This window comes from Mytilus trossulus, chromosome 14 (assembly GCF_036588685.1).
Source record: "Mytilus trossulus isolate FHL-02 chromosome 14, PNRI_Mtr1.1.1.hap1, whole genome shotgun sequence".
Classification (NCBI taxonomy): domain Eukaryota; kingdom Metazoa; phylum Mollusca; class Bivalvia; order Mytilida; family Mytilidae; genus Mytilus; species Mytilus trossulus.
Window position 1 is genome coordinate 5,897,206 of NC_086386.1, and position 26,826 is coordinate 5,924,031.

A 26,826-nucleotide genomic window follows, 5' to 3' on the forward strand; every position below is an offset into this window, starting at 1 on the left:
ATTAATGATGTCTGTAAATATGTTTTTTCACGGCTTTCTTTATTTAGTATTTTCTGCAAAATAAAAATGAGATACGATATGATTAAGACTGCAAATTTAAAATCAAAAACATAAGCATGTGGTTAATATATAAAAATACATACTTTGCACAACGCAGGAAAACAAATTGGACAATTGTGTTCTATATGTTTGCTAAGAAATGATTTTTTTTCCAAATTGTAATTCAACAGGTATCTGTTCTTTATTCATCGTCTAATGATTGATGTTCTTTACGTTATTGCTTTATCAAATCAATTTCATTTTTTATACCTGTTACAGGTCTGCTTGGAAGAACAAAAAAATCTAAATCGTCCGATTATTATCTTAATAGTTATATCATTTCGTGCTCTATCTCATTTTAACATGGCTATGCAATATACTTGATGATATATTACAACTCGCTTACATTCAGTATCAAGATTACGGCAAATGTAACCCCTACCCATGTATGAATGATATATATAGATTTCTTTGTAACCTTCACTACAGTTATCCGACGACAAGTTTTACATATGGTGACCTTTAAATGTATCATATGTCAAAATCCTGATAACTATTGCTGAACGCTGAAATAATTTGAGACTTCAGTAAAGAGAGCAACATATAAATGGCTCTTACACTCATTGATTAAATGTGTTTAGTATGATAGATAATTACATAGGATGAATACCATTCATAATGATTGGTATATACGGGTGAGCCTTTGTACATATATCAAAGGTTTGGTAGAATTATAAGTTATTTACCAATTCTGCCTATTCTTAGTCTTCCGTTTTCCACATACATTTTAACACCAAAATGAACACGTACATCAAATATCACTGAAAAAAATAAGATAATTTGAATGCACATCCAAAATTACGTCCTTTTTTTCTTTTTTTTTCTCTACATAATAATAATTTAATTACGTTCAAAATGAACGTAAATAAATGTTTTAATTATTTTCCTTCTTAAAGAGAGGTTAATCTGACTACTTGTTCATGTTACTGTGTATATCACACCAACAATATTTTCAGTTTTATGTTTGGCCAGATAAACTGCTGTGTTTTTTTTATGAAGTTTCTGTAATGATAGTTATCAAAGGTTCCAGGATTATAATTTAGTACGCCAGACGCGCGTTTCGTCTTCATAAGACTCATCAGTGACGCTCATATCAAAATATTTATAAAGCCAAACAAGTACAAAGTTGAAGACCATTGAGGATCCAAAATTCCAAAAAGTTGTGCCAAATGCGTTGAAAGTGATAGTGTATATCTAATAAACAGCCAAATTCGCCATTTTTTAGAAAGGTGATATAAACTAACGACATATGACAGTGTTTGATTTACTACATGCAATGCATGGTTATGCATTATAAACTTTAAACAGGACTCGTAAAATGGAAAATAAAATTAACCCGTATGTTGGGTCAAGTTGGTAAACCGTTCATGATCCTCGAATCAGCCCTATTTTTTTTTTTTCAGCTTTTCACTGTTTGAAATGAAAGGTGTATAAGTTTGAACCTTCGAAACAAGGGTAAAATGAATAAATTAAGCCTTTATTGCGGAGACGACGGACGCATTTTATTTTGGCCCATAAATAGAGATTCTAATATATTCAAAAACTTTTTAAAGATATATTCATATTACACGAAAACTCATGAACAAAAAATTCAACACCTAACCTGTTTAAAATTGCAGAAGATTGTTATTCACTGCTTAACCCCAATCAGCACTTATTTCATAGACACCTATGTTCACAGAACTGGCTTTCAAATATTTCAAGAGAGCATTCTTGTTAAAGGTTAACTTAAGAGAAGCGTTTCGAAAACAATCAATTTTCCGGCATCAATGATGCATGGTTTGATTAAAAACTACACCGAGTAAATAATACAATGAAAAACTGCATGGTACATTACAAATATGTAAAAATCCATGTCAAGCCTCCAGATATATTAAAACGGTCCATTCAAGTTTTACTGAGGAACTAAAGTACCTTTTATTTGGAATATATAATGCATTCTGCTGACTTAAAATATAATCTATGATGACTGAAAAATTCTGTTCAACTTTTCCTCAATAAAATATTATGTAAATTTGAATATTTTTATTTCTTACCAGCAGTGCCATTACCTCCGGCTGCTCCTGTAAATGAAATAACACTAGCTTTTAAGATCTAAAGCATAACGAAAAGCAATTATTTCACTAAATATACCAAACTGGTAAAGAAAATATAATAGTGTACCTTTAGTTATAAAGACTCATTCTTGAATTGAACAAATAAAGTAAGACCGAATTTATTTTATAATTATCACCAATTTTTGAATATAATTATTTACCTGACTATTTTAACACATACCAGAATCTCCTTTTGGCCCTGTCAGTCCTGTAATTGTAAACACAATTGATTTTAAAATATAAAATGTAACAAGGGGCGTTCATAATAGTGCATGGGACATTATAAATACATTGTGATCTATTTTAGCTTTGAGATCTCTGCGATAGGGCTTCTTTAAAGCATTGCTATAAAAGAAAACACATTTCTAGAATTTGTGTTTAACTATAGATTTTATTATCAAATTCAATATTTTTCGTTGTTGAGAGAATCTGTTTTTTTAGAAAATGTCTGATAAGAAATTACCTTTATATGATTAACAACAAGAAAAGATAACAGAATACGTGTTACGTGTAACTATGATGCTAGATCCAATGTTTTTGACAATCATTTCAAATATTTTAAAATTAATATTTACTTGACTACTTTAACTCTTACCGGTATCTCCTTTTGGTCCTGTCAGTCCTGTAATTGTAAATATCATTGATTTTAAGATATGAAGTGTTACAAGAGACTTTCATAATACTGCATAGGACATTACACTTAGATTTGAGGTAAATTTCAGCTGTAAAGTCGCCGAGATAATGCTTCAAGGAAACATTGCTATATTAGGATACATGCATCTTGAAAGGATTTTCTACTGTAGATTTTATTTTTGAATTCAATATAAATCGTTGTTGTAGGAAATATCTGATAAGAAATTACCTTGACAAGTAATATTATTAACAAGAAGAATAAATAGCAGGATACGTGTTACATTAATGTTTTTAATTGTAAAATGATATGAACTTGACTAATATTCTTTCTCATCCGGATCTCCATGTATTCCCGCAAATCAAAACATAGACGTTTTTAGAATATGTAACATTACGAAATCAGCCTTTATCAGAAATAAAAACTACAACGAGTACATAATACAATGAAAAACTGCATGGTACATTACAGATATGTAAAAATCTATGTCAAACTTCAAGGTATATTAAAAGGGTCCATTCAAGTTTTTCTGAGGAACTGAAGTACTTTTTATTTGGAATATATAATGCATTTTGCTAACTTAAAATAATCTATAATGACTGAAAAATTCTTTTAATCTTTTCCTCAATAAAATATTATGTAAATTTGAATATTTGTATTTCTTACCAGCAGTTCCATTACGTCCGGCTGCTCCTGTAAATGAAATAACACTAGCTTTTAAGATCTAAAGCATAACGAAAAAACATTATTTCACTTAATATATCAAATTGGTTATGAAAATATAATAGTATAACTTTTGTTATAAAGAATCATTCTTAAATTGAACAAATAAAGTAAGACCGAATTTATTTTATAATTATCACCAATTTTTTAATATAATTATTTACCTGACTATTTTAACACTTACCAGAATCTCCTTTTGGCCCTGTCAGTCCTGTAATTGTAAACACAATTGATTTTAAAATATAAAATGTAACAAGGGGCTTTCATAATAATGCATGGGACATTATAAATACATTGTGATCTATTTTAGCTTTGAAGTCTCCGCAAGAGGGCTTCTTTAAAGCATTGCTATACCAGAAAACTCGTTTCCAGAATTTGAGTTTGTCTATAGATTTTATTATCAAATTCAATATTAGTCGTTGTTGAAGGAATCTTTTTTCAGAAAATATCTGATAAGAAATTACCTTGACAGGTAATATGATTAACAACAAGAATAGATAACAGGATACGTGTTACATTAAGGTTTTTAATTGTAAAATGAGATGAACTTGACTAATATTCTTTCTCATCAGGATCTCCATGTATTCCCGCAAATCAAAACATAGCCGATTTTAGAATATGTAACATTACGAAATCAGCCTGTATCAGAAATAAAAACTACAACGAGTACATAATACAATAATTACATTAGATGTTAGTTTCATTATAATACGTTATTCTGATTGGCTAACATGTTATTCCGTAAACAATTTCATCAGACAATAACATTTATCATGCATGATGACACGAGGTCCCACAAAAAAGTGCACAGGTGAATTAAATAAAACTGGATAAAAATCGTGTTTTCATGATTTTAGCTATAAAAAATGTAATTATAAGTATTGAATACTTCTTTTTGAAACTTTATAGGGTTGTAAAAGCGTTGACCGTGCGTACATATTTAGAATGAAGCGCTTCCGCGCTTCATACACAATGTACTTCGGTCAACGCTTTTACCACCCAATAAATTTACAAAAAGAAGCATTCAATTCTTAAATGAAAAACTGCATGGTACATTACAAATATGTCAAAATCTATGTCAAGCGTCGAGGTATATTAAAACGGTCCATTCAAGTTTTACTGAGGAACTAAAGTACCTTTTATTTGGAATATATAATGCATTCTGCTGACTTAAAATATAATCTATGATGACTGAAAAATTCTGTTCAACTTTTCCTCAATAAAATATTATGTAAATTTGAATATTTTTATTTCTTACCAGCAGTTCCATTACGTCCGGCTGCTCCTGTAAATGAAATAACAATGGCTTTTTTTTTTTTTTTATCTAAAGCATAACGAAAAAACATTATTTCACTTAATATATCAAATTGGTTATGAAAATGTAATAGTATAACTTTTGTTATAAAGAATCATTTTTAAATTGACCAAATAAAGTAAGACCGAATTTATTTTATAATTATCACCAATTTTTTAAAAACAATGTTTACTTGACTACTTTATCACTTACCAGTATCTCCTTTTGGTCCTGCCAGTCCTGTAATTTCAAACACAATTGATTTTAAGATATAAAATGTAACAAAGGGCTTTCATAATACTACATGGCACATTATAAATACATATTTGGTCAATTTCAGCTGTGAAGACGCCGTGATAATGCTCTATTGAATCATTACTATATAAGAATACACGAATATAAAAGGGATGTTTTACTGTAGATGTTATTATCAAATTCAATATTAATCTTAGTTCAAGGAATATTGTTTTTTATAGAAAATATCTAATAAGAAATTACCTTGACAGGTAAGTGTAATATGTTGAACCACCAAAATTAATAACAGGATACGTGTTACATTAATGTAACAATGACGCTCGACCCAATTGTTTTTGACAATCATTTCCAATATTTTGAAATTATATTTTCATGACTATTTTAACACTTACCAGTATCTCCTTTTGGTCCTGTCGGTCCTGTAATTGTAAACACAATTGATTTTAATATATGAAATGTTACAAGGGACTTTCATAATACTGCATGGGACATTATACTTCGATTTGAGGTAAATTTCAGCTGTAAAGTCTTTTACTTAATAAAATATTATGAAAAGGAGAAGGTCCACACTTTTTAAACACTTAAGTGTCTTTTTCAATTGATTCGATTAGTGCCTGTGAAAGATTTTAACTGATTTAGTCATTAAAAACGCTCTGATTCAAGCTTAAATATGAAAAAATTATCAAATATGCCAAAAACGTCACTTTTCAGATAGTTTTTGTCAAAAATGAAAGTCGCTGCATCCGTGTGCATCCTCAACCTGTATGTATGTTTTGTATTATCATCAACTACAACTAACATTTCAATATTATGAATGAACACGAATGTGGCCACGTTCATTTTGGACGGAAACCGTCTAAGAATTAACCAAAATGCTTAAATTGCGAAGATTTCAGTAATTTAGCATGACTTAGTAATGCTAAAATGTGATATTTGTGCATTGTATTGTCAAAAACAGCTCATTTATACGTAGCAGAAGCATTTTACCTTCCAAAATGTAGCTTTTATAAAGACTACGTTTTCACAATTTTCCAAATTTGCTTTATTTTGGGGCCAAAAAGAGATCTTACTGAATATCTTTATTTCTTACCAGCAGTGCCATTTTGTCCGGCTGCTCCTGTAAATGAAATAACACTAGCTTTTAAGATCTAAAGCATAACGAAAAGCAATTATTTCACTTAATATATAAAACTGGTTATGAAAATATAATTGTATAACTTTTGTTATAAAGAACCATTCTTAAATTGAACAAATAAAGTAAGACTAATTTATTTTTTAATTATCACCAATTTTTTAAAAACAATGTTTACTTGACTACTTTATCACTTACCAGTATCTCCTTTTGGTCCTGCCAGTCCTGTAATTTCAAACACAATTGATTTTAAGATATAAAATGTAACAAAGGGCTTTCATAATACTACATGGCACATTATAAATACATATTTGGTCAATTTCACCTGTGAAGACGCCTTGATAATGCTCTATTGAATCATTGCTATATAAGAAAACATGAATCTAAAAGGGATGTTTTACTGTAGATGTTATTATCAAATTCAATATTAATCTTAGTTCAAGGAATATTGTTTTTTATAGAAAATATCTAATAAGAAATTACCTTGACAGGTACATGTAATATGTTGAACCACCAAAATTAATAACAGGATACGTGTTACATTAATGTAACAATGACGCTCGACCCAATTGTTTTTGACAATCATTTCCAATATTTTGAAATTATATTTTCCTGACTACTTTTACTCTTACCAATATCTCCTTTTGGTCCTGTCGGTCCTGTAATTGTAAACACAACTGATTTTAATATATAAAATGTTACAAGGGACTTTCATAATACTGCATCGGACATTATACTTTGATTTGAGGTAAATTTCAGCTGTAATGTCTTTTACTTAATAAAGTATTATGAAAAGGAGAAGGTCCACACTTTTTAAACACTTAAGTGTCTATTTCAATTGATTCGATTAGTTCCTGTGAAAGATTTTAACTGATTTAGTCATTAAAAACGCTCTGATTCAAGCTTAAATATGAAAAATCTATCAAATATGCCAAAAACGTCACTTTTCAGATAGTTTTTGTCAAAAATGAAAGTGGCCGCATCCGTGTTCATCCTCAACCTGAATATATGTTTTGTATTATCATCAAATACAACTAAGATTTCAATATTATGAATGAACACGAATGTGGCCACGTTGATTTTAGACGGAAACCGTTTAAGGATTAACCAAAATGCTTAAATTTCGAAGATTTCAGTAATCTAGCATAACTTAATAATGCTAAAATGCGATATTTGTGCATTGTATTGTCAAAAACAGCTCATTTGTACGTAGCAGAAGCATTTTACCTTCCAAAGTTTAGCTTAAAGACTATGTTTTCACAATTTTCCAAAATTGCTTTATTTTGGGGCCAAAAAGAGATCTTACTGAATATCTTTATTTCTTACCAGCAGTGCCATTTTGTCCGGCTGCTCCTGTAAATGAAATAACACTAGCTTTTAAGATCTAAAGCATAACGAAAAGCAATTATTTCACTTAATATATAAAACTGGTTATGTAAATATAACTGTATAACTTTTGTTATAAAGAATCATTCTTAAATTGAACAAATAAAGTAAGACCGAATTTATTTTATAATTACACCATTTTTTTTTAAATAATTATTTACTTGACTACTTTATCACTTTCCAGTATCTCCTTTTGGTCCTGCCAGTCCTGTAATTTCAAACACAATTGATTTTAAGATATAAAATGTAACAAAGGGCTTTCATAATACTACATGGCACATTATAAATACATATTTGGTCAATTTTAGCTGTGAAGACGCCGTGATAATGCTCTATTGAATCATTGCTATATAAGAATACACGAATCTAAAAGGGATGTTTTACTGTAGATGTTATTATCAAATTCAATATTAATCTTAGTTCAAGGAATATTGTTTTTTTTATAGAAAATATCTAATAAGAAATTACCTTGACAGGTAAGTGTAATATGTTGAACCACCAAAATTAATAACAGGATACGTGTTACATTAATGTAACAATGACGCTCGAACCAATTGATTTTGACAATCATTTCCAATATTTTGAAATTATATTTTCCTGACTACTTTAACTCTTACCAGTATCTCCTTTTGGTCCTGTCGGTCCTGTAATTGTAAACACAATTGATTTTAATATATAAAATGTTACAAGGGACTTTCATAATACTGCATCGGACATTATACTTAGATTTGAGGTAAATTTCAGCTGTAAAGTCTTTTACTTAATAAAGCATTATGAAAAGGAGAAGGTCCACACTTTTTTAAACACTTAAGTGTCTATTTCAATTGATTCTATTAGTTCCTGTGAAAGATTTTAACTGATTTAGTCATTAAAAACGCTCTGATTCAAGCTTAAATATGAAAAATCTATCAAATATGCCAAAAACGTCACTTTTCAGATAGTTTTTGTCAAAAATGAAAGTGACCGCATCCGTGTTCATCCTCAACCTGAATATATGTTTTGTATTATCATCAAATACAACTAAGATTTCAATATTATGAATGAACACGAATGTGGCCACGTTGATTTTAGACGGAAACCGTTTAAGGATTAACCAAAATGCTTAAATTTCGAAGATTTCAGTAATCTAGCATAACTTAATAATGCTAAAATGCGATATTTGTGCATTGTATTGTCAAAAACAGCTCATTTGTACGTAGCAGAAGCATTTTACCTTCCAAAATTTAGCTTAAAGACTATGTTTTCACAATTTTCCAAAATTGCTTTATTTTGGGGCCAAAAAGAGATCTTACTGAATATCTTTATTTCTTACCAGCAGTGCCATTTTGTCCGGCTGCTCCTGTAAATGAAATAACACTAGCTTTTAAGATCTAAAGCATAACGAAAAGCAATTATTTCACTTAATATATAAAACTGGTTATGTAAATATAACTGTATAACTTTTGTTATAAAGAATCATTCTTAAATTGAACAAATAAAGTAAGACCGAATTTATTTTATAATTACACCATTTTTATTTAAATAATTATTTACTTGACTACTTTATCACTTACCAGTATCTCCTTTTGGTCCTGCCAGTCCTGTAATTTCAAACACAATTGATTTTAAGATATAAAATGTAACAAAGGGCTTTCATAATACTACATGGCACATTATAAATACATATTTGGTCAATTTTAGCTGTGAAGACGCCGTGATAATGCTCTATTGAATCATTGCTATATAAGAATACACGAATCTAAAAGGGATGTTTTACTGTAGATGTTATTATCAAATTCAATATTAATCTTAGTTCAAGGAATATTGTTTTTTATAGAAAATATCTAATAAGAAATTACCTTGACAGGTAAGTGTAATATGTTGAACCACCAAAATTAATAACAGGATACGTGTTACATTAATGTAACAATGACGCTCGACCCAATTGATTTTGACAATCATTTCCAATATTTTGAAATTATATTTTCCTGACTACTTTAACTCTTACCAGTATCTCCTTTTGGTCCTGTCGGTCCTGTAATTGTAAACACAATTGATTTTAATATATAAAATGTTACAAGGGACTTTCATAATACTGCATCGGACATTATACTTAGATTTGAGGTAAATTTCAGCTGTAAAGTCTTTTACTTAATAAAGTATTATGAAAAGGAGAAGGTCCACACTTTTTAAACACTTAAGTGTCTATTTCAATTGATTCTATTAGTTCCTGTGAAAGATTTTAACTGATTTAGTCATTAAAAACGCTCTGATTCAAGCTTAAATATGAAAAATCTATCAAATATGCCAAAAACGTCACTTTTCAGATAGTTTTTGTCAAAAATGAAAGTGACCGCATCCGTGTTCATCCTCAACCTGAATATATGTTTTGTATTATCATCAAATACAACTAAGATTTCAATATTATGAATGAACACGAATGCGGCCACGTTGATTTTAGACGGAAACCGTTTAAGAATTAACCAAAATGCTTAAATTTCGAGGATTTCAGTAATTTAGCATGACTTAATAATGCTAAAATGCGATATTTGTGCATTGTATTGTCAAAAACAGCTCATTTGTACGTAGCAGAAGCATTTTACCTTCCAAAATTTAGCTTAAAGACTATGTTTTCACAATTTTCCAAAATTGCTTTATTTTGGGGCCAAAAAGAGATCTTACTGAATATCTTTATTTCTTACCAGCAGTGCCATTTTGTCCGGCTGCTCCTGTAAATGAAATAACACTAGCTTTTAAGATCTAAAGCATAACGAAAATCAATTATTTCACTTAATATATAAAACTGGTTATGTAAATATAACTGTATAACTTTTGTTATAAAGAATCATTCTTAAATTGAACAAATAAAGTAAGACCGAATTTATTTTATAATTACACCATTTTTTTTAAAATAATTATTTACTTGACTACTTTATCACTTACCAGTATCTCCTTTTGGTCCTGCCAGTCCTGTAATTTCAAACACAATTGATTTTAAGATATGAAATGTAACAAAGGGCTTTCATAATACTACATGGCACATTATAAATACATATTTGGTCAATTTCAGCTGTGAAGACGCCGTGATAATGCTCTATTGAATCATTGCTATATAAGAATACACGAATCTAAAAGGGATGTTTTACTGTAGATGTTATTATCAAATTCAATATTAATCTTAGTTCAAGGAATATTGTTTTTTATAGAAAATATCTAATAAGAAATTACCTTGACAGGTAAGTGTAATATGTTGAACCACCAAAATTAATAACAGGATACGTGTTACATTAATGTAACAATGACGCTCGACCCAATTGATTTTGACAATCATTTCCAATATTTTGAAATTATATTTTCCTTACTACTTTAACTCTTACCAGTATCTCCTTTTGGTCCTGTCGGTCCTGTAATTGTAAACACAATTGATTTTAATATATAAAATGTTACAAGGGACTTTCATAATACTGCATCGGACATTATACTTAGATTTGAGGTAAATTTCAGCTGTAAAGTCTTTTACTTAATAAAGTATTATGAAAAGGAGAAGGTCCACACTTTTTAAACACTTAAGTGTCTATTTCAATTGATTCGATTAGTTCCTGTGAAAGATTTTAACTGATTTAGTCATTAAAAACGCTCTGATTCAAGCTTAAATATGAAAAATCTATCAAATATGCCAAAAACGTCACTTTTCAGATAGTTTTTGTCAAAAATGAAAGTGACCGCATCCGTGTTCATCCTCAACCTGAATATATGTTTTGTATTATCATCAAATACAACTAAGATTTCAATATTATGAATGAACACGAATGCGGCCACGTTGATTTTAGACGGAAACCGTTTAAGAATTAACCAAAATGCTTAAATTTCGAGGATTTCAGTAATTTAGCATGACTTAATAATGCTAAAATGCGATATTTGTGCATTGTATTGTCAAAAACAGCTCATTTGTACGTAGCAGAAGCATTTTACCTTCCAAAATTTAGCTTAAAGACTATGTTTTCACAATTTTCCAAAATTGCTTTATTTTGGGGCCAAAAAGAGATCTTACTGAATATCTTTATTTCTTACCAGCAGTGCCATTACGTCCGGCTGCTCCTGTAAATGAAATAACACTAGCTTTTAAGATCTAAAGCATAACGAAAAGCAATTATTTCACTTAATATATAAAACTGGTTATGCAAATATAATTGTATAACTTTTGTTATAGAGAATCATTCTTAAATTGAACAAATAAAGTAAGACAGAATTTACTTTATAATTATCACCAATTTTTTAAAAACAATGTTTACTTGACTACTTTATCACTTACCAGTATCTCCTTTTGGTCCTGCCAGTCCTGTAATTTCAAACACATTTGATTTTAAGATATAAAATGTAACAAAGGGCTTTCATAATACTACATGGCACATTATAAATACATATTTGGTCAATTTCAGCTGTGAAGACGCCGTGATAATGCTCTATTGAATCATTGCTATATAAGAAAACGCGAATCTAAAAGGGATGTTTAACTGTAGATGTTATTATCAAATTCAATATTAATCTTAGTTCAAGGAATATTGTTTTTTATAGAAAATATCTAATAAGAAATTACCTTGACAGGTAAGTGTAATATGTTGAACCACCAAAATTAATAACAGGATACGTGTCACATCAATGTAACAATGAAGCTCGACCCAATTGTTTTTGACAATCATTTCCAATATTTTGAAATTATATTTTCATGACTATTTTAACACTTACCAGTATCTCCTTTTGGTCCTGTCGGTCCTGTAATTGTAAACACAATTGATTTTAATATATAAAATGTTACAAGGGACTTTCATAATACTGCATCGGACATTATACTTAGATTTGAGGTAAATTTCAGCTGAAAAGTCTTTTACTTAATAAAATATTATGAAAAGGAGTAGGTCCACACTTTTTAAACACTTAAGTGTCTATTTCAATTGATTTGTTAGTTCCTGTGAAAGATTTTAACTGATTAAGTCATTAGAAACGCTCTGATTCAAGCTTAAATATGAAAAATCTATCAAATATGCCAAAAACGTCACTTTTCAGAGAGTTTTTGTCAAAAATGAAAGTGACCGCATCCGTGTGCATCCTCAACCTGTATGTATGTTTTGTATTATCATCAAATACAACTAACATTTCAATATTATGAATGAACACGAATGCGGCCACGTTCATTTTAGACGGAAACCGTCTAAGAATTAACCAAAATGCTTGAATTTCGAAGATTTCAGTAATTTAGCACGACTTAATAATGCTAAAATGTAATATTTGTGCATTGTATCGTCAAATAGTTATCAAAAGTACCAGGATTATAATTTTATACGCCAGACGCGCGTTTCGTCTACATAAGACTCATCAGTGACGCTCAGATCAAAATAGTTAAAAAGCCAAATAAATACAAAGTTGAAGAGCATTGAGGATCAAAAATTCCAAAAAGTTGTGCCAAATACGGCTAAGATAATCTACTCCTGGGGTAAGAAAATCCTTAGTTTTTCGAAAAATTCAAAGTTTTATAAACAGAAAATTTATAAAAATGACCATATAATTGATATTCATGTCAACACCGAAGTGCTGACTACTGGGCTGGTGATACCATCAGGGACGAAACTTCCAGCAGCAGTGGCATCGACCCAGTGGTGTAAATAGTTATCAAAAGTACCAGGATTATAATTTTATACGCCAGACGCGCGTTTCGCCTACATAAGACTCATCAGTGACGCTCAGATCAAAATAGTTAAAAAGCCAAATAAATACAAAGTTGAAGAGCATTGAGGATCAAAAATTCCAAAAAGTTGTGCCAAATACGGCTAAGGTAATCTACTCCTGGGGTAAGAAAATCCTTAGTTTTTCGAAAGTTCAAAGTTTTGTAAACAGAAAATTTATAAAAATGACCATATAATTGATATTCATGTCAAAACCGAAGTGCTGACTACTGGGCTGGTGATACCCTCGGGGACGAAACGTCTACCAGCAGTGGCATCGACCCAGTGGTGTAAATAGTTATCAAAAGTACCAAAAACAGCTCATTTATACGTAGCAGAAGCATTTTACAATCCAAAATTTAGCTTAAAGACTACGTTTTCACAATTTTCCAAACGTCTTTATTTTTGGGCCAAAAAGAGATCTTACTGAATATCTTTATTTCTTACCAGCAGTGCCATTACGTCCGGCTGCTCCTGTAAATGAAATAACACTAGCTTATAAGATCTAAAGCATAACGAAAAGCAATTATTTCAATTAATATATAAAACTGGTTATGAAAATATAATTGTATAACTTTTGTTATAAAGAATCATTCTTAAATTGAACAAAGAAAGTAAGAACGAATTTATTTTATAATTATCACCAACCTTTTAAAAACAATGTTTACTTGACTACTTTATCACTTACCAGTATCTCCTTTTGGTCCTGCCAGTCCTGTAATTTCAAACACAATTGATTTTAAGATATAAAATGTAACAAAGGGCTTTCATAATACTACATGGAACATTATAAATACATATTTGGTCAATTTCAGCTGTGAAGACGCCTTGATAATGCTCTATTGAATCATTGCTATATAAGAAAACACGAATCTAAAAGGGATGTTTTACTGTAGGTGTTATTATCAAATTCAATATTAATCTTAGTTCAAGGAATATTGTTTTTTATAGAAAATATCTAATAAGAAATTACCTTGACAGGTAAGTGTAATATGTTGAACCACCAAAATTAATAACAGGATACGTGTTACATTAATGTAACAATGACGCTCGACCCAATTGTTTTTGACAATCATTTCCTATATTTTGAAATTATATTTTCCTGACTACTTTAACTCTTACCAGTATCTCCTTTTGGTCCTGTCGGTCCTGTAATTGTAAACACAATTGATTTTAATATATAAAATGTTACAAGGGACTTTCATAATACTGCATGGGACATTATACTTCGATTTGAGGTAAATTTCAGCTGTAAAGTCTTTTACTTAATAAAATATTATGAAAAGGAGAAGGTCCACACTTTTTAAACACTTAAGTGTCTTTTTCAATTGATTCGATTAGTGCCTGTGACAGATTTTAACTAATTTAGTCATTAAAAACGCTCTGATTCAAGTTTAAATATGAAAAATCTATCAAATATGCCAAAAAACGTCACTTTTCAGATAGTTTTTGTCAAAAATGAAAGTGGCTGCATCCGTGTGCATCCTCAACCTGTATGTATGTTTTGTATTATCATCAAATACAACTAACATTTCAATATTATGAATGAACACGAATGTGGCCACGTTCATTTTAGACGGAAACCGTCTAAGAATTAACCAAAATGCTTAAATTGCGAAGATTTCAGTAATTTAGCATGACTTAATAATGCTAAAATGGGATATTTGTGCATTGTATTGTCAAAAACAGCTCATTTATACGTAGCAGAAGCATTTTACCTTCCAAAATTTAGCTTAAAGACTACGTTTTCACTTTTTTCCAAAACTGCTTTATTTTTGGGCCAAAAAGAGATCTTACTGAATATCTTTATTTCTTACCAGCAGTGCCATTTCGTCCGGCTGCTCCTGTAAATGAAATAACACTAGCTTTTAAGATCTAAAGCATAACGAAAAGCAATTATTTCACTTAATAAATCAAACTGGTTATGAAAATATAACTGTATAACTTGTGTTTTAAAGAATCATTCTTAAATTGAACAAATAAAGTAAGACCGAATTTATTTTATAATTATCACCAATTTTTTAAAAACAATGTTTACTTGACTACTTTATCACTTACCAGTATCTCCTTTTGGTCCTGCCAGTCCTGTAATTTCAAACACAATTGATTTTAAGATATGAAATGTAACAAAGGGTTTTCATAATACTACATGGCACATTATAAATACATATTTGGTCAATTTCAGCTGTGAAGACGCCGTGATAATGCTCTATTGAATCATTGCTATATAAGAAAACACGAATCTAAAAGAGATGTTTTACTGTAGATGTTATTATCAAATTCAATATTAATCTTAGTTCAAGGAATATTGTTTTTTTTATAGAAAATATCTAATAAGAAATTACCTTGACAGGTACGTGTAATATGTTGAACCACCAAAATTAATAACAGGATACGTGTTACATTAATGTAACAATGACGCTCGACCCAATTGTTTTTGACAATCATTTCCAATATTTTGAAATAATATTTACTTGACTACTTTAACTCTTACCAGTATCTCCTTTTGGTCCTGTCGGTCCTGTAATTGTAAACACAATTGATTTTAATATATAAAATGTTACAAGGGACTTTCATAATACTGCATGGGACATTATACTTCGATTTGAGGTAAAATTCAGCTGTAAAGTCTTTTACTTAATAAAATATTATGAAAAGGAGAAGGTCCACACTTTTTAAACACTTAAGTGTCTATTTCAATTGATTCGATTAGTTCCTGTGAAAGATTTTAACTGATTTAGTCAATAAAAACGCTCTGATTCAAGCTTAAATATGAAAAATCTATCAAATATGCCAAAAACGTCACTTTTCAGATAGTTTTTGTCAAAAATGAAAGTGGCCGCATCCGTGTTCATCCTCAACCTGTATATATGTTTTGTATTATCATCAAATACAACTAACATTTCAATATTATGAATGATCACGAATGCGGCCACGTTGATTTAAGACAGAAACCGTTTAAGAATTAACCAAAATGCTTAAATTTCGAAGATTTCAGTAATCTAGCATAACTTAATAATGCTAAAATGCGATATTTGTGCATTGTATTGTCAAAAACAGCTCATTTATACGAAGCAGAAGCATTTTTCCTTCCAAAATTTAGCTTAAAGACTATGTTTTCACAATTTTCCGAAATTGCTTTATTTTGGGGCCAAAAAGAGATCTTACTGAATATCTTTATTTCTTACCAGCAGTGCCATTTTGTCCGGCTGCTCCTGTAAATGAAATAACACTAGCTTTTAAGATCTAAAGCATAACGAAAAGCAATTATTTCACTTAATAAATAAAACTGGTTATGAAAATATAATTGTATAACTTTTGTTATAAAGAATCATTCTTAAATTGAACAAATAAAGTAAGACCGAATTTATTTTATAATTACACCATTTTTTTTTAAAATAATTATTTACTTGACTACTTTATCTCTTACCAGTATCTCCTTTTGGTCCTGCCAGTCCTGTAATTTCAAACACAATTGATTTTAAGATATAAAATGTAACAAAGGGCTTTCATAATACTACATGGCACATTATAAATACATATTTGGTCAATTTCAGCTGTGAAGACGCCGTTATAATACTTTATTGAATCATTGCTATATAAGAAAACACGAATCTAAAAGGGATGTTTTACTGTAGATGTTATTATCAAATTCAATATTAATCGTAGTTTAAGGAATATTGTTTTTTATAGAAAATATCTAATAAGAAATTACCTTGACAGGTACGTGTAATATGTTGAACCACCAAAATTAATAACAGGATACGTGTTACATTAATGTAACAATGACGCTCGACCCAATTGTTTTTGACAATCATTTCCAATATTTTGAAATAATATTTACTTGACTACTTTAACTCTTACCAGTATCTCCTTTTGGTCCTGTCGGTCCTGTAATTGTAAACACAATTGATTTTAATATATAAAATGTTACAAGGGACTTTCATAATACTGCATGGGACATTATACTTCGATTTGAGGTAAAATTCAGCTGTAAAGTCTTTTACTTAATAAAATATTATGAAAAGGAGAAGGTCCACACTTTTTAAACACTTAAGTGTCTATTTCAATTGATTCGATTAGTTCCTGTGAAAGATTTTAACTGATTTAGTCAATAAAAACGCTCTGATTCAAGCTTAAATATGAAAAATCTATCAAATATGCCAAAAACGTCACTTTTCAGATAGTTTTTGTCAAAAATGAAAGTGGCCGCATCCGTGTTCATCCTCAACCTGTATATATGTTTTGTATTATCATCAAATACAACTAACATTTCAATATTATGAATGATCACGAATGCGGCCACGTTGATTTAAGACAGAAACCGTTTAAGAATTAACCAAAATGCTTAAATTTCGAAGATTTCAGTAATCTAGCATAACTTAATAATGCTAAAATGCGATATTTGTGCATTGTATTGTCAAAAACAGCTCATTTATACGAAGCAGAAGCATTTTTCCTTCCAAAATTTAGCTTAAAGACTATGTTTTCACAATTTTCCGAAATTGCTTTATTTTGGGGCCAAAAAGAGATCTTACTGAATATCTTTATTTCTTACCAGCAGTGCCATTTTGTCCGGCTGCTCCTGTAAATGAAATAACACTAGCTTTTAAGATCTAAAGCATAACGAAAAGCAATTATTTCACTTAATAAATAAAACTGGTTATGAAAATATAATTGTATAACTTTTGTTATAAAGAATCATTCTTAAATTGAACAAATAAAGTAAGACCGAATTTATTTTATAATTACACCATTTTTTTTTTTAATAATTATTTACTTGACTACTTTATCACTTACCAGTATCTCCTTTTGGTCCTGCCAGTCCTGTAATTTCAAACACAATTGATTTTAAGATATAAAATGTAACAAAGGGCTTTCATAATACTACATGGCACATTATAAATACATATTTGGTCAATTTCAGCTGTGAAGACGCCGTGATAATACTTTATTGAATCATTGCTATATAAGAAAACACGAATCTAAAAGGGATGTTTTACTGTAGATGTTATTATCAAATTCAATATTAATCGTAGTTTAAGGAATATTGTTTTTTATAGAAAATATCTAATAAGAAATTACCTTGACAGGTACGTGTAATATGTTGAACCACCAAAATTAATAACAGGATACGTGTTACATTAATGTAACAATGACGCTCGACCCAATTGTTTTTGACAATCATTTCCAATATTTTGAAATAATATTTACTTGACTACTTTAACTCTTACCAGTATCTCCTTTTGGTCCTGTCGGTCCTGTAATTGTAAACACAATTGATTTTAATATATAAAATGTTACAAGGGACTTTCATAATACTGCATGGGACATTATACTTCGATTTGAGGTAAAATTCAGCTGTTAAGTCTTTTACTTAATAAAATATTATGAAAAGGAGAAGGTCCACACTTTTTAAACACTTAAGTGTCTATTTCAATTGATTCGATTAGTTCCTGTGAAAGATTTTAACTGATTTAGTCAATAAAAACGCTCTGATTCAAGCTTAAATATGAAAAATCTATCAAATATGCCAAAAACGTCACTTTTCAGATAGTTTTTGTCAAAAATGAAAGTGGCCGCATCCGTGTTCATCCTCAACCTGTATATATGTTTTGTATTATCATCAAATACAACTAACATTTCAATATTATGAATGATCACGAATGCGGCCACGTTGATTTAAGACAGAAACCGTTTAAGAATTAACCAAAATGCTTAAATTTCGAAGATTTCAGTAATCTAGCATAACTTAATAATGCTAAAATGCGATATTTGTGCATTGTATTGTCAAAAACAGCTCATTTATACGAAGCAGAAGCATTTTTCCTTCCAAAATTTAGCTTAAAGACTATGTTTTCACAATTTTCCGAAATTGCTTTATTTTGGGGCCAAAAAGAGATCTTACTGAATATCTTTATTTCTTACCAGCAGTGCCATTTTGTCCGGCTGCTCCTGTAAATGAAATAACACTAGCTTTTAAGATCTAAAGCATAACGAAAAGCAATTATTTCACTTAATAAATAAAACTGGTTATGAAAATATAATTGTATAACTTTTGTTATAAAGAATCATACTTAATAAACAAATAAAGTAAGACCGAATTTATTTTATAATTATCACCAATTTTTTAAAAACAATGTTTACTTGACTACTTTATCACTTACCAGTATCTCCTTTTGGTCCTGCCAGTCCTGTAATTTCAAACACAATTGATTTTAAGATATAAAATGTAACAAAGGGCTTTCGTAATACTACATGGCACATTATAAATACATATTTGGTCAATTTCAGCTGTGAAGACTCCGTGATAATACTTTATTGAATCATTGCTATATAAGAATACACGAATCTAAAAGGGATGTTTTACTGTAGATGTTATTATCAAATTCAATATTAATCGTAGTTCAAGGAATATTGTTTTTTATAGAAAATATCTAATAAGAAATTACCTTGACAGGTACGTGTAATATGTTGAACCACCAAAATTAATAACAGGATACGTGTCACATTAATGTAACAATGACGCTCGACCCAATTGTTTTTGACAATCATTTCCAATATTTTGAAATTAGATTTTCTCGACTACTTTAACTCTTACCAGTATCTCCTTTTGGTCCTGTCGGTCCTGTAATTGTAAACACAATTGATTTTAATATATAAAATGTTACAAGGGACTTTCATAATACTGCATGGGACATTATACTTCGATTTGAGGTAAATTTCAGCTGTAAAGTCTTTTACTTAATAAAATATTATGAAAAGGAGAAGGTCCACACTTTTTAAACACTTAAGTGTCTATTTCAATTGATTCGATTAGTTCCTGTGAAAGATTTTAACTGACTTAGTCATTAAAAACGCTCTGATTCAAGCTTAAATATGAAAAATCTATCAAATATGCCAAAAACGTCACTTTTCAGATAGTTTTTGTCAAAAATGAAAGTGGCCGCATCCGTGTGCATCCTCAACCTGTATGTATGTTTTGTATTATCATCAAATACAACTAACATTTCAATATTATGAATGAACACGAATGCGGCCACGTTCATTTTAGACGGAAACCGTTTAAGAATTAACCAAAATGCTTAAATTTCGAAGATTTCAGTAATTTAGCATGACTTAATAATGCTAAAATGTGATATTTGTGCATTGTATTGTCAAATAGTTATCAAAAGTACCAGGATTATAATTTTATACGCCAGCCGCGCGTTTTGTCTACATAAGACTCATCAGTGACGCTCAGATCAAAATAGTTAAAAAGCCAAATGAATACAAAGTTGAAGAGCATTGAGGATCAAAAATTACAAAAAGTTGTGCCAAATACGGCTAAGGTAATCTAATCCTGGGGTAAGAAAATCCTTAGTTTTTTGAAAAATTCAAAGTTTTGTAGACAGAAAATTTATAAAAATGACCATATAATTGATATTCATGATAACACCGAAGTGCTGACTACTGGGCTGGTGATACCCTCGGGGACGAAACGTCCACCAGCAGTGGCATCGACCCAGTGGTGTAAATAGTTATCAAAAGTACCAGGATTATAATTTTATACGCCAGACGCGCGTTTCGTCTACATAAGACTCATCAGTGACGCTCAGATCAAAATAGTTAAAAAGCCAAATAAATACAAAGTTGAAGAGCATTGAGGATCAAAAATTACAAAAAGTTGTGCCAAATACGGCTAAGGTAATCTCCTCCTGGGGTAAAAAAATCATTAGTTTTTCGAAAGTTCAAAGTTTTGTAAACAGAAAATTTATAAAAATGACCATATAATTGATATTCATGTCAACACCGAAGTGCTGACTACTGGGCTGGTGAAACCCTCGGGGACGAAACGTCCACCAGCAGTGGCATCGACCCAGTGGTGTAAATAGTTATCAAAAGTACCATAAACAGCTCATTTATACGTAGCAGAAGCATTTTACAATCCAAAATTTAGCTTAAAGACTACGTTTTCACAATTTTCCAAAACTTCTTTATTTTGGGGCCAAAAAGAGATCTTACTGAATATCTTTATTTCTTACCAGCAGTGCCATTTTGTCCGGCTGCTCCTATAAATGAAATAACACTAGCTTTTAAGATCTAAAGCATAACGAAATGCAATTATTTCACTTAATATATAAAACTGGTTATGAAAATATAATTGTATAACTTTTGTTATAAAGAATCATTCTTAAATTGAACAAATAAAGTAAGACCGAATTTATTTTATAATTATCACCATTTTTTTAAAAACAATGTTTACTTGACTACTTTATCACTTACCAGTATCTCCTTTTGGTCCTGCCAGTCCTGTAATTTCAAACACAATTGATTTTAAGATATAAAATGTAATAAAGGGCTTTCATAATACTACATGGCACATTATAAATACATATTTGGTCAATTTCAGCTGTGAAGACGCCGTGATAATGCTCTATTGAATCATTGCTATATAAGAATACACGAATCTAAAAGGGATGTTTTACTGTAGATGTTATTATCAAATTCAATATTAATCGTAGTTCAAGGAATATTGTTTTTTATAGAAAATATCTAATAAGAAATTACCTTGACAGGTACGTGTAATATGTTGAACCACCAAAATTAATAACAGGATACGTGTTACATTAATGTAACAATGACGCTCGAACCAATTGTTTTTGACAAATATTTCCAATATTTTGAAATTATATTTTCCTGACTACTTTAACTCTTACCAATATCTCCTTTTGGTCCTGTCGGTCCTGTAATTGTAAACACAATTGATTTTAATATATGAAATGTTACAAGGGACTTTCATAATACTGCATGAGACATTATACTTCGATTTGAGGTAAATTTCAGCTGTAAAGTCTTTTACTTAATAACATATTATGAAAAGGAGTAGGTCCACACTTTTTAAACACTTAAGTGTCTATTTCAATTGATTCGATTAGTTCCTGTGAAAGATTTTAACTGATTTAGTCATTAAAAACGCTCTGATTCAAGCTTAAATATGAAAAATCTATCAAATATGCCAAAAACGTCACTTTTCAGAGAGTTTTTGTCAAAAATGAAAGTGGCCGCATCCGTGTGCATCCTCAATCTTTATGTATGTTTTGTATTATCATCAAATACAACTAACATTTCAATATTAGGAATGAACACAAATGTGGCCACGTTTATTTTAGACGGAAACCGTCTAAGAATTAACCAAAAAGCTTAAATTTCGAAGATTTCAGTAATTTAGCATGACTTAATAATGCTAAAATGCGATATTTGTGCATTGTATTGTCAAAAACAGCTCATTTATACGAAGCAGAAGCATTTTACCTTCCAAAATTTAGCTTAAAGACTATGTTTTCACAATTTTCCAAAACTGCTTTATTTTGGGGCCAAAAAAGAGATCTTACTGAATATCTTTATTTCTTACCAGCAGTGCCATTTTGTCCGGCTACTCCTGTAAATGAAATAACACTAGCTTTTAAGATCTAAAGCATAACGAAAAGCAATTATTTCACTTAATATATAAAACTGGTTATGAAAATATAATTGTATAACTTTTGTTATAAAGAATCATTCTTAAATTGAACAAATAAAGTAAGACCGAATTTATTTTATAATTATCACCAATTTTTTAAAAACAATGTTTACTTGACTACTTTAACACTTACCAGTATCTCCTTTTGGTCCTGTCAGTCCTGTAATTGTAAACACAATTGATTTTAATATATGAAATGTTACAAGGGGCTTTCATAATTCTGCATCATAAATACGTTTTGGGTAAACTTCAGATTTAAAGTCGCCGAGAGAAATATTTCTTGAAGCATTGCTATATGTGGCAAATTGCATATCAAATTAATGTGTTACTGTAGATTTTATTATCAAATTGATACGTAACACAACAAAATCAGGCTTTATTATAATCTAAAACATTTATAGTATTACTTGAGATAATACTCTGCGTTTGAATATTTCAAATTTATAGCGATTTTGTCGTCGCTTAGAAGATCTATCTACAGGAAATGAAGTGAGAACTGAATAATTCTGTCAATTTAAAACAGCTTTGTAAAATGTTGACGTCATAATACAAAATATATGACGTTACAATGAAAAGGTGATTGTTATATGACGTTAAAAATTCGACCGGGACCGATTATGAGGTACGCCGGGATAAGGTGTATAGATATTTCTTTTTAACTTGTATATAGAAATTTTATACATTCATCTATTACCTGTATCTCCTTTTTCCCCCTTTTCACCTGTTGTTCCTATGATTAAAAAATACAGTTAAATGTAGTGTATTGTAATAGCAAACAGTAATTATAATTAGTTAGAAGAACAGTTGTTTTGGTTCCACATAAAACACAAACAACATTTGCAGAATTACGATGATCGTTTAAGGTTCGATTAACAGCAAAATTAATAAAAACAATAATTACAATGTTCTTTTAAAACTTTGATGCAAATTGGACCTGTAACAAATAAAATGTTAAGTCGAAAAATTTCCCATATTGATTGTGAAAATGATGGTTGTACTGCAATGGCTACATATTTACTCATGATATTCTCAATTTAGAAATTCTTCATTTAAATAAATTAATATACATGTTTTAACATTTTTTTCTTAAGCAGCGGATAACAGAAAGTGTATTTAGATGTTATACACACAAGAACTAAATGTGGTCTTTGAAATATGTAACATAACAAAATCAGCCATTATCAGATATTTTAACACCACATACATACTTAAAGTCAATTGTTAATGGGACCATATACATAATTAAAGTCAATTGTTCATGGGATATTACATCGCCTAAGAAATATATGATATGCACCCATACAAATTATTAGTAAGACCTGTATTATTGTATGGATACGAAACATGGGAACTTTTAAACATTGAAGAACAGAATTTAAATACTGTAGAACACCAATGCCTTAGAAAGATCCTAAATATAAGATGGCAAGTAAAACATCAAACAAAACAGTAAACGAAATTGCTAACACCCGAAATATCGGTTGTGAAATCAGAAGGAGACCGTGGACATGGATAGGACAAATATGAAGGCGTGAAAGAGAAAACAGCAGCTATGTAGCACTACAATGGGCACCTGAAGGGAAAAGAACTAGAGGAAGGCCAAAAACTACATGGAAGAAGAACAACAGAGAGAGAAAGGAACCAACAAGGATGGTCAAGTTGGAACGTAGCTAAAACAGCTGCAAAAGATAGAAAGAGATGGAACAGCACGTGGAGGCGTTATGGGACTTCTGACGCGGAGAGAATTATGGTTAAGGCAACAATTGAAAGACGTTTTGTTTTTCCGTTTTGTTAAATTTCATCTAATTCAGAATCTGAATGATTTCAAACATCGGAACTATTAAAACAGAGTCAAAACATAAAGTTCATGAATACTCAGTTCTTTTATAGATTCATTAACTATCCTGTTTTTTTACCAAAATTGGAAAGAAGCTTCTTACAATTAAAAGGTAGTATTGAGTGGAAAAATTTGGTATTTTTATCCCTCGTTTTTGTTAACAGCAAGAGATGGCGAGACACTGGGTTCCGCGGAACCCGTACCAATTTCCAATCATGACGTGGTTTCGACGATTCTCTCTATGAACAATAGCCTAGTCTTAACACATCATCTTTCAATGCCGCCTATTACCTTGGTGACCAGTACTTGATTTCGATACACCAAAATGCTTATTTCTTATGTTTTTATTTTGAGTAAATGACTAAGTTAACGTTAGGCACCATTAACCTACCTGAGTCGCAGGTTGAATTACATGGCAGACAGAGTTGAGGATCAGTGGTTAACGTTTCAGCTGTACCTAAAAAGACAATATAGAATATCATATCTTTAGAAATAAATATATTCTTACATCGAACTAAAGTTGTTATGTCCGTGTCAAATGTCTACACTAGCCAAAAGAAAATCTTTTATTTTTTGCAGTTTTTAATCATTTAACTATATATTACGATTCCTTTTAGAAAATGATAATTTGATATAATTCTTGTAATTTTCATTTTTTTCTCCATTTGAGTAGATACAGGATTACCACACTTCACGTGATTTGTAAGAGCTGTAAAAAATTGCAATCCACTAGTATTATTTATAAAGCCTTTGAAAATGTCGGCTGTTTTTGGATTTTTAGTTGTATTACCCTTAGAATGAAATCTTATAAAATCCAAATGTTTTCATAATTTTTAATGGTGCCAATGCAAACTACACGAACAAAGTATGTATAGTACTACATTATATATCTGTTTACTTATTGTTTTACCTGTCGTCTACAAAGAAAATTCCTATGGCGACCAGTCTGCTTATTTTAATGATAAAACAACGAATAGATATCAAGATTTATTTTATTTCTGTACTTACATTCCACAAAACTATGGTAAGTGATAAAATAAATTAAGCTATGAACTATATACCGTATGAAGAGGAATTTCATATAATTAATACAAAACTCATTGATTCAGGTTTTAGCGAATGTCTACACATTTATCTCCAAAAATGTAAAATAGTTATCTTTAATTAGAAGATTAGTATTACGAATCTTAATATTGATGTATAGAGGGGTTACCAGAAAGACATGTTATATATACATGTACATGTAACTATGTCTGTGAATCTGTTCAAGGTGTACAGACTTAAACACACAAAGTTTATGAAATGGAGTAGCAGTTGTTGTTAATAACTTTTATATATAAGGCCATACCAGATTTTCTGAGTTCCCTAAAATCGCCGTCAGGTATCGTCTCGGTAAACTGACAATAATCGCATGTCGGAGTAGTACTGGCATCTGGTCTTGGGATCGGAAAGTAAATTCTTTCCAAGTCTGCCATTGTATTTCTATCTAAAATCATTTTTTATAGTAATTTCGTAGATTAGTTGTAATGATTTTAGACCACACATAAAATGTATTTAACAATCGAAGTTATTACGGTTTATTCAATGACATCTTGTTATTAAATACTGCCTCTCTAGATTCTAGATAAAAGGTCAATCAAAATCCCCAAGATGTTCTCTTCCAGGACGAACAACAGTACAACAAACACAACATAGAAAACTAAATAATAAGCAGTACGAACCCTACCTAAAACTTTTGCTGATCTCTGTCAAAGGGTTAGCAGATACTACTTCACATCCAGTTTGTCATGCTATTTCAATATGAGCAACACGGTTGGTTGCATATGAGGAACAGAACCTTACTTTTCCGGAGCGCCAGAGATCTCCCTCCATTTTAGGTGCGGTTCGTGTTGGTCAATCTTTGGTTCTATATGTTGTGTTTTGTAAACTGAAGTTTGTCGTTTCTTTTTTTAGCTCATTAAGTTCGTCATATATAATATCCCTTTGGTATCCTTCGCCTCTTTTGTAAACAATAAGTTTATGCATATGGTATCAACATAGGGATATGTTCTACACATATAAATGGCTTGTTCCTGGACAGACCAAAATGTACATGATCCAAAGCATTAATTATTTTATTCGTTGTGCAAATTTTTGCCCTAATGGTACAACATCATGTCAGTTAGGAACTTA

The 26,826-nt window shown here is 30.1% G+C and overlaps 1 protein-coding gene across 1 annotated transcript; it reads right to left on the reverse strand.

Annotated features, from left to right (window-relative positions):
* On the reverse strand, nucleotides 1-26,134 carry LOC134696942 (collagen alpha-2(I) chain-like). Its single transcript, XM_063558913.1, has 35 exons — nucleotides 26,003-26,134; nucleotides 25,046-25,111; nucleotides 23,512-23,547; nucleotides 22,951-22,977; nucleotides 21,340-21,366; nucleotides 19,917-19,943; nucleotides 19,483-19,509; nucleotides 19,244-19,270; nucleotides 18,550-18,576; nucleotides 18,116-18,142; nucleotides 17,874-17,900; nucleotides 17,180-17,206; nucleotides 16,746-16,772; nucleotides 16,504-16,530; nucleotides 15,810-15,836; nucleotides 15,374-15,400; nucleotides 14,004-14,030; nucleotides 13,763-13,789; nucleotides 12,342-12,368; nucleotides 11,908-11,934; nucleotides 10,539-10,565; nucleotides 10,298-10,324; nucleotides 9,604-9,630; nucleotides 9,170-9,196; nucleotides 8,929-8,955; nucleotides 8,234-8,260; nucleotides 7,557-7,583; nucleotides 6,863-6,889; nucleotides 6,429-6,455; nucleotides 6,189-6,215; nucleotides 5,491-5,517; nucleotides 5,057-5,083; nucleotides 2,136-2,162; nucleotides 786-860; nucleotides 1-53 (listed from the first exon to the last, which is right to left on the reverse strand). Exons 1-35 carry the CDS (start codon nucleotides 26,127-26,129, stop codon nucleotides 40-42), a joined length of 1,128 nt encoding a protein of 375 aa, XP_063414983.1. The 5' UTR covers nucleotides 26,130-26,134; the 3' UTR covers nucleotides 1-39.
* Between the last annotated feature and the right edge of the window lie 692 nt (nucleotides 26,135-26,826).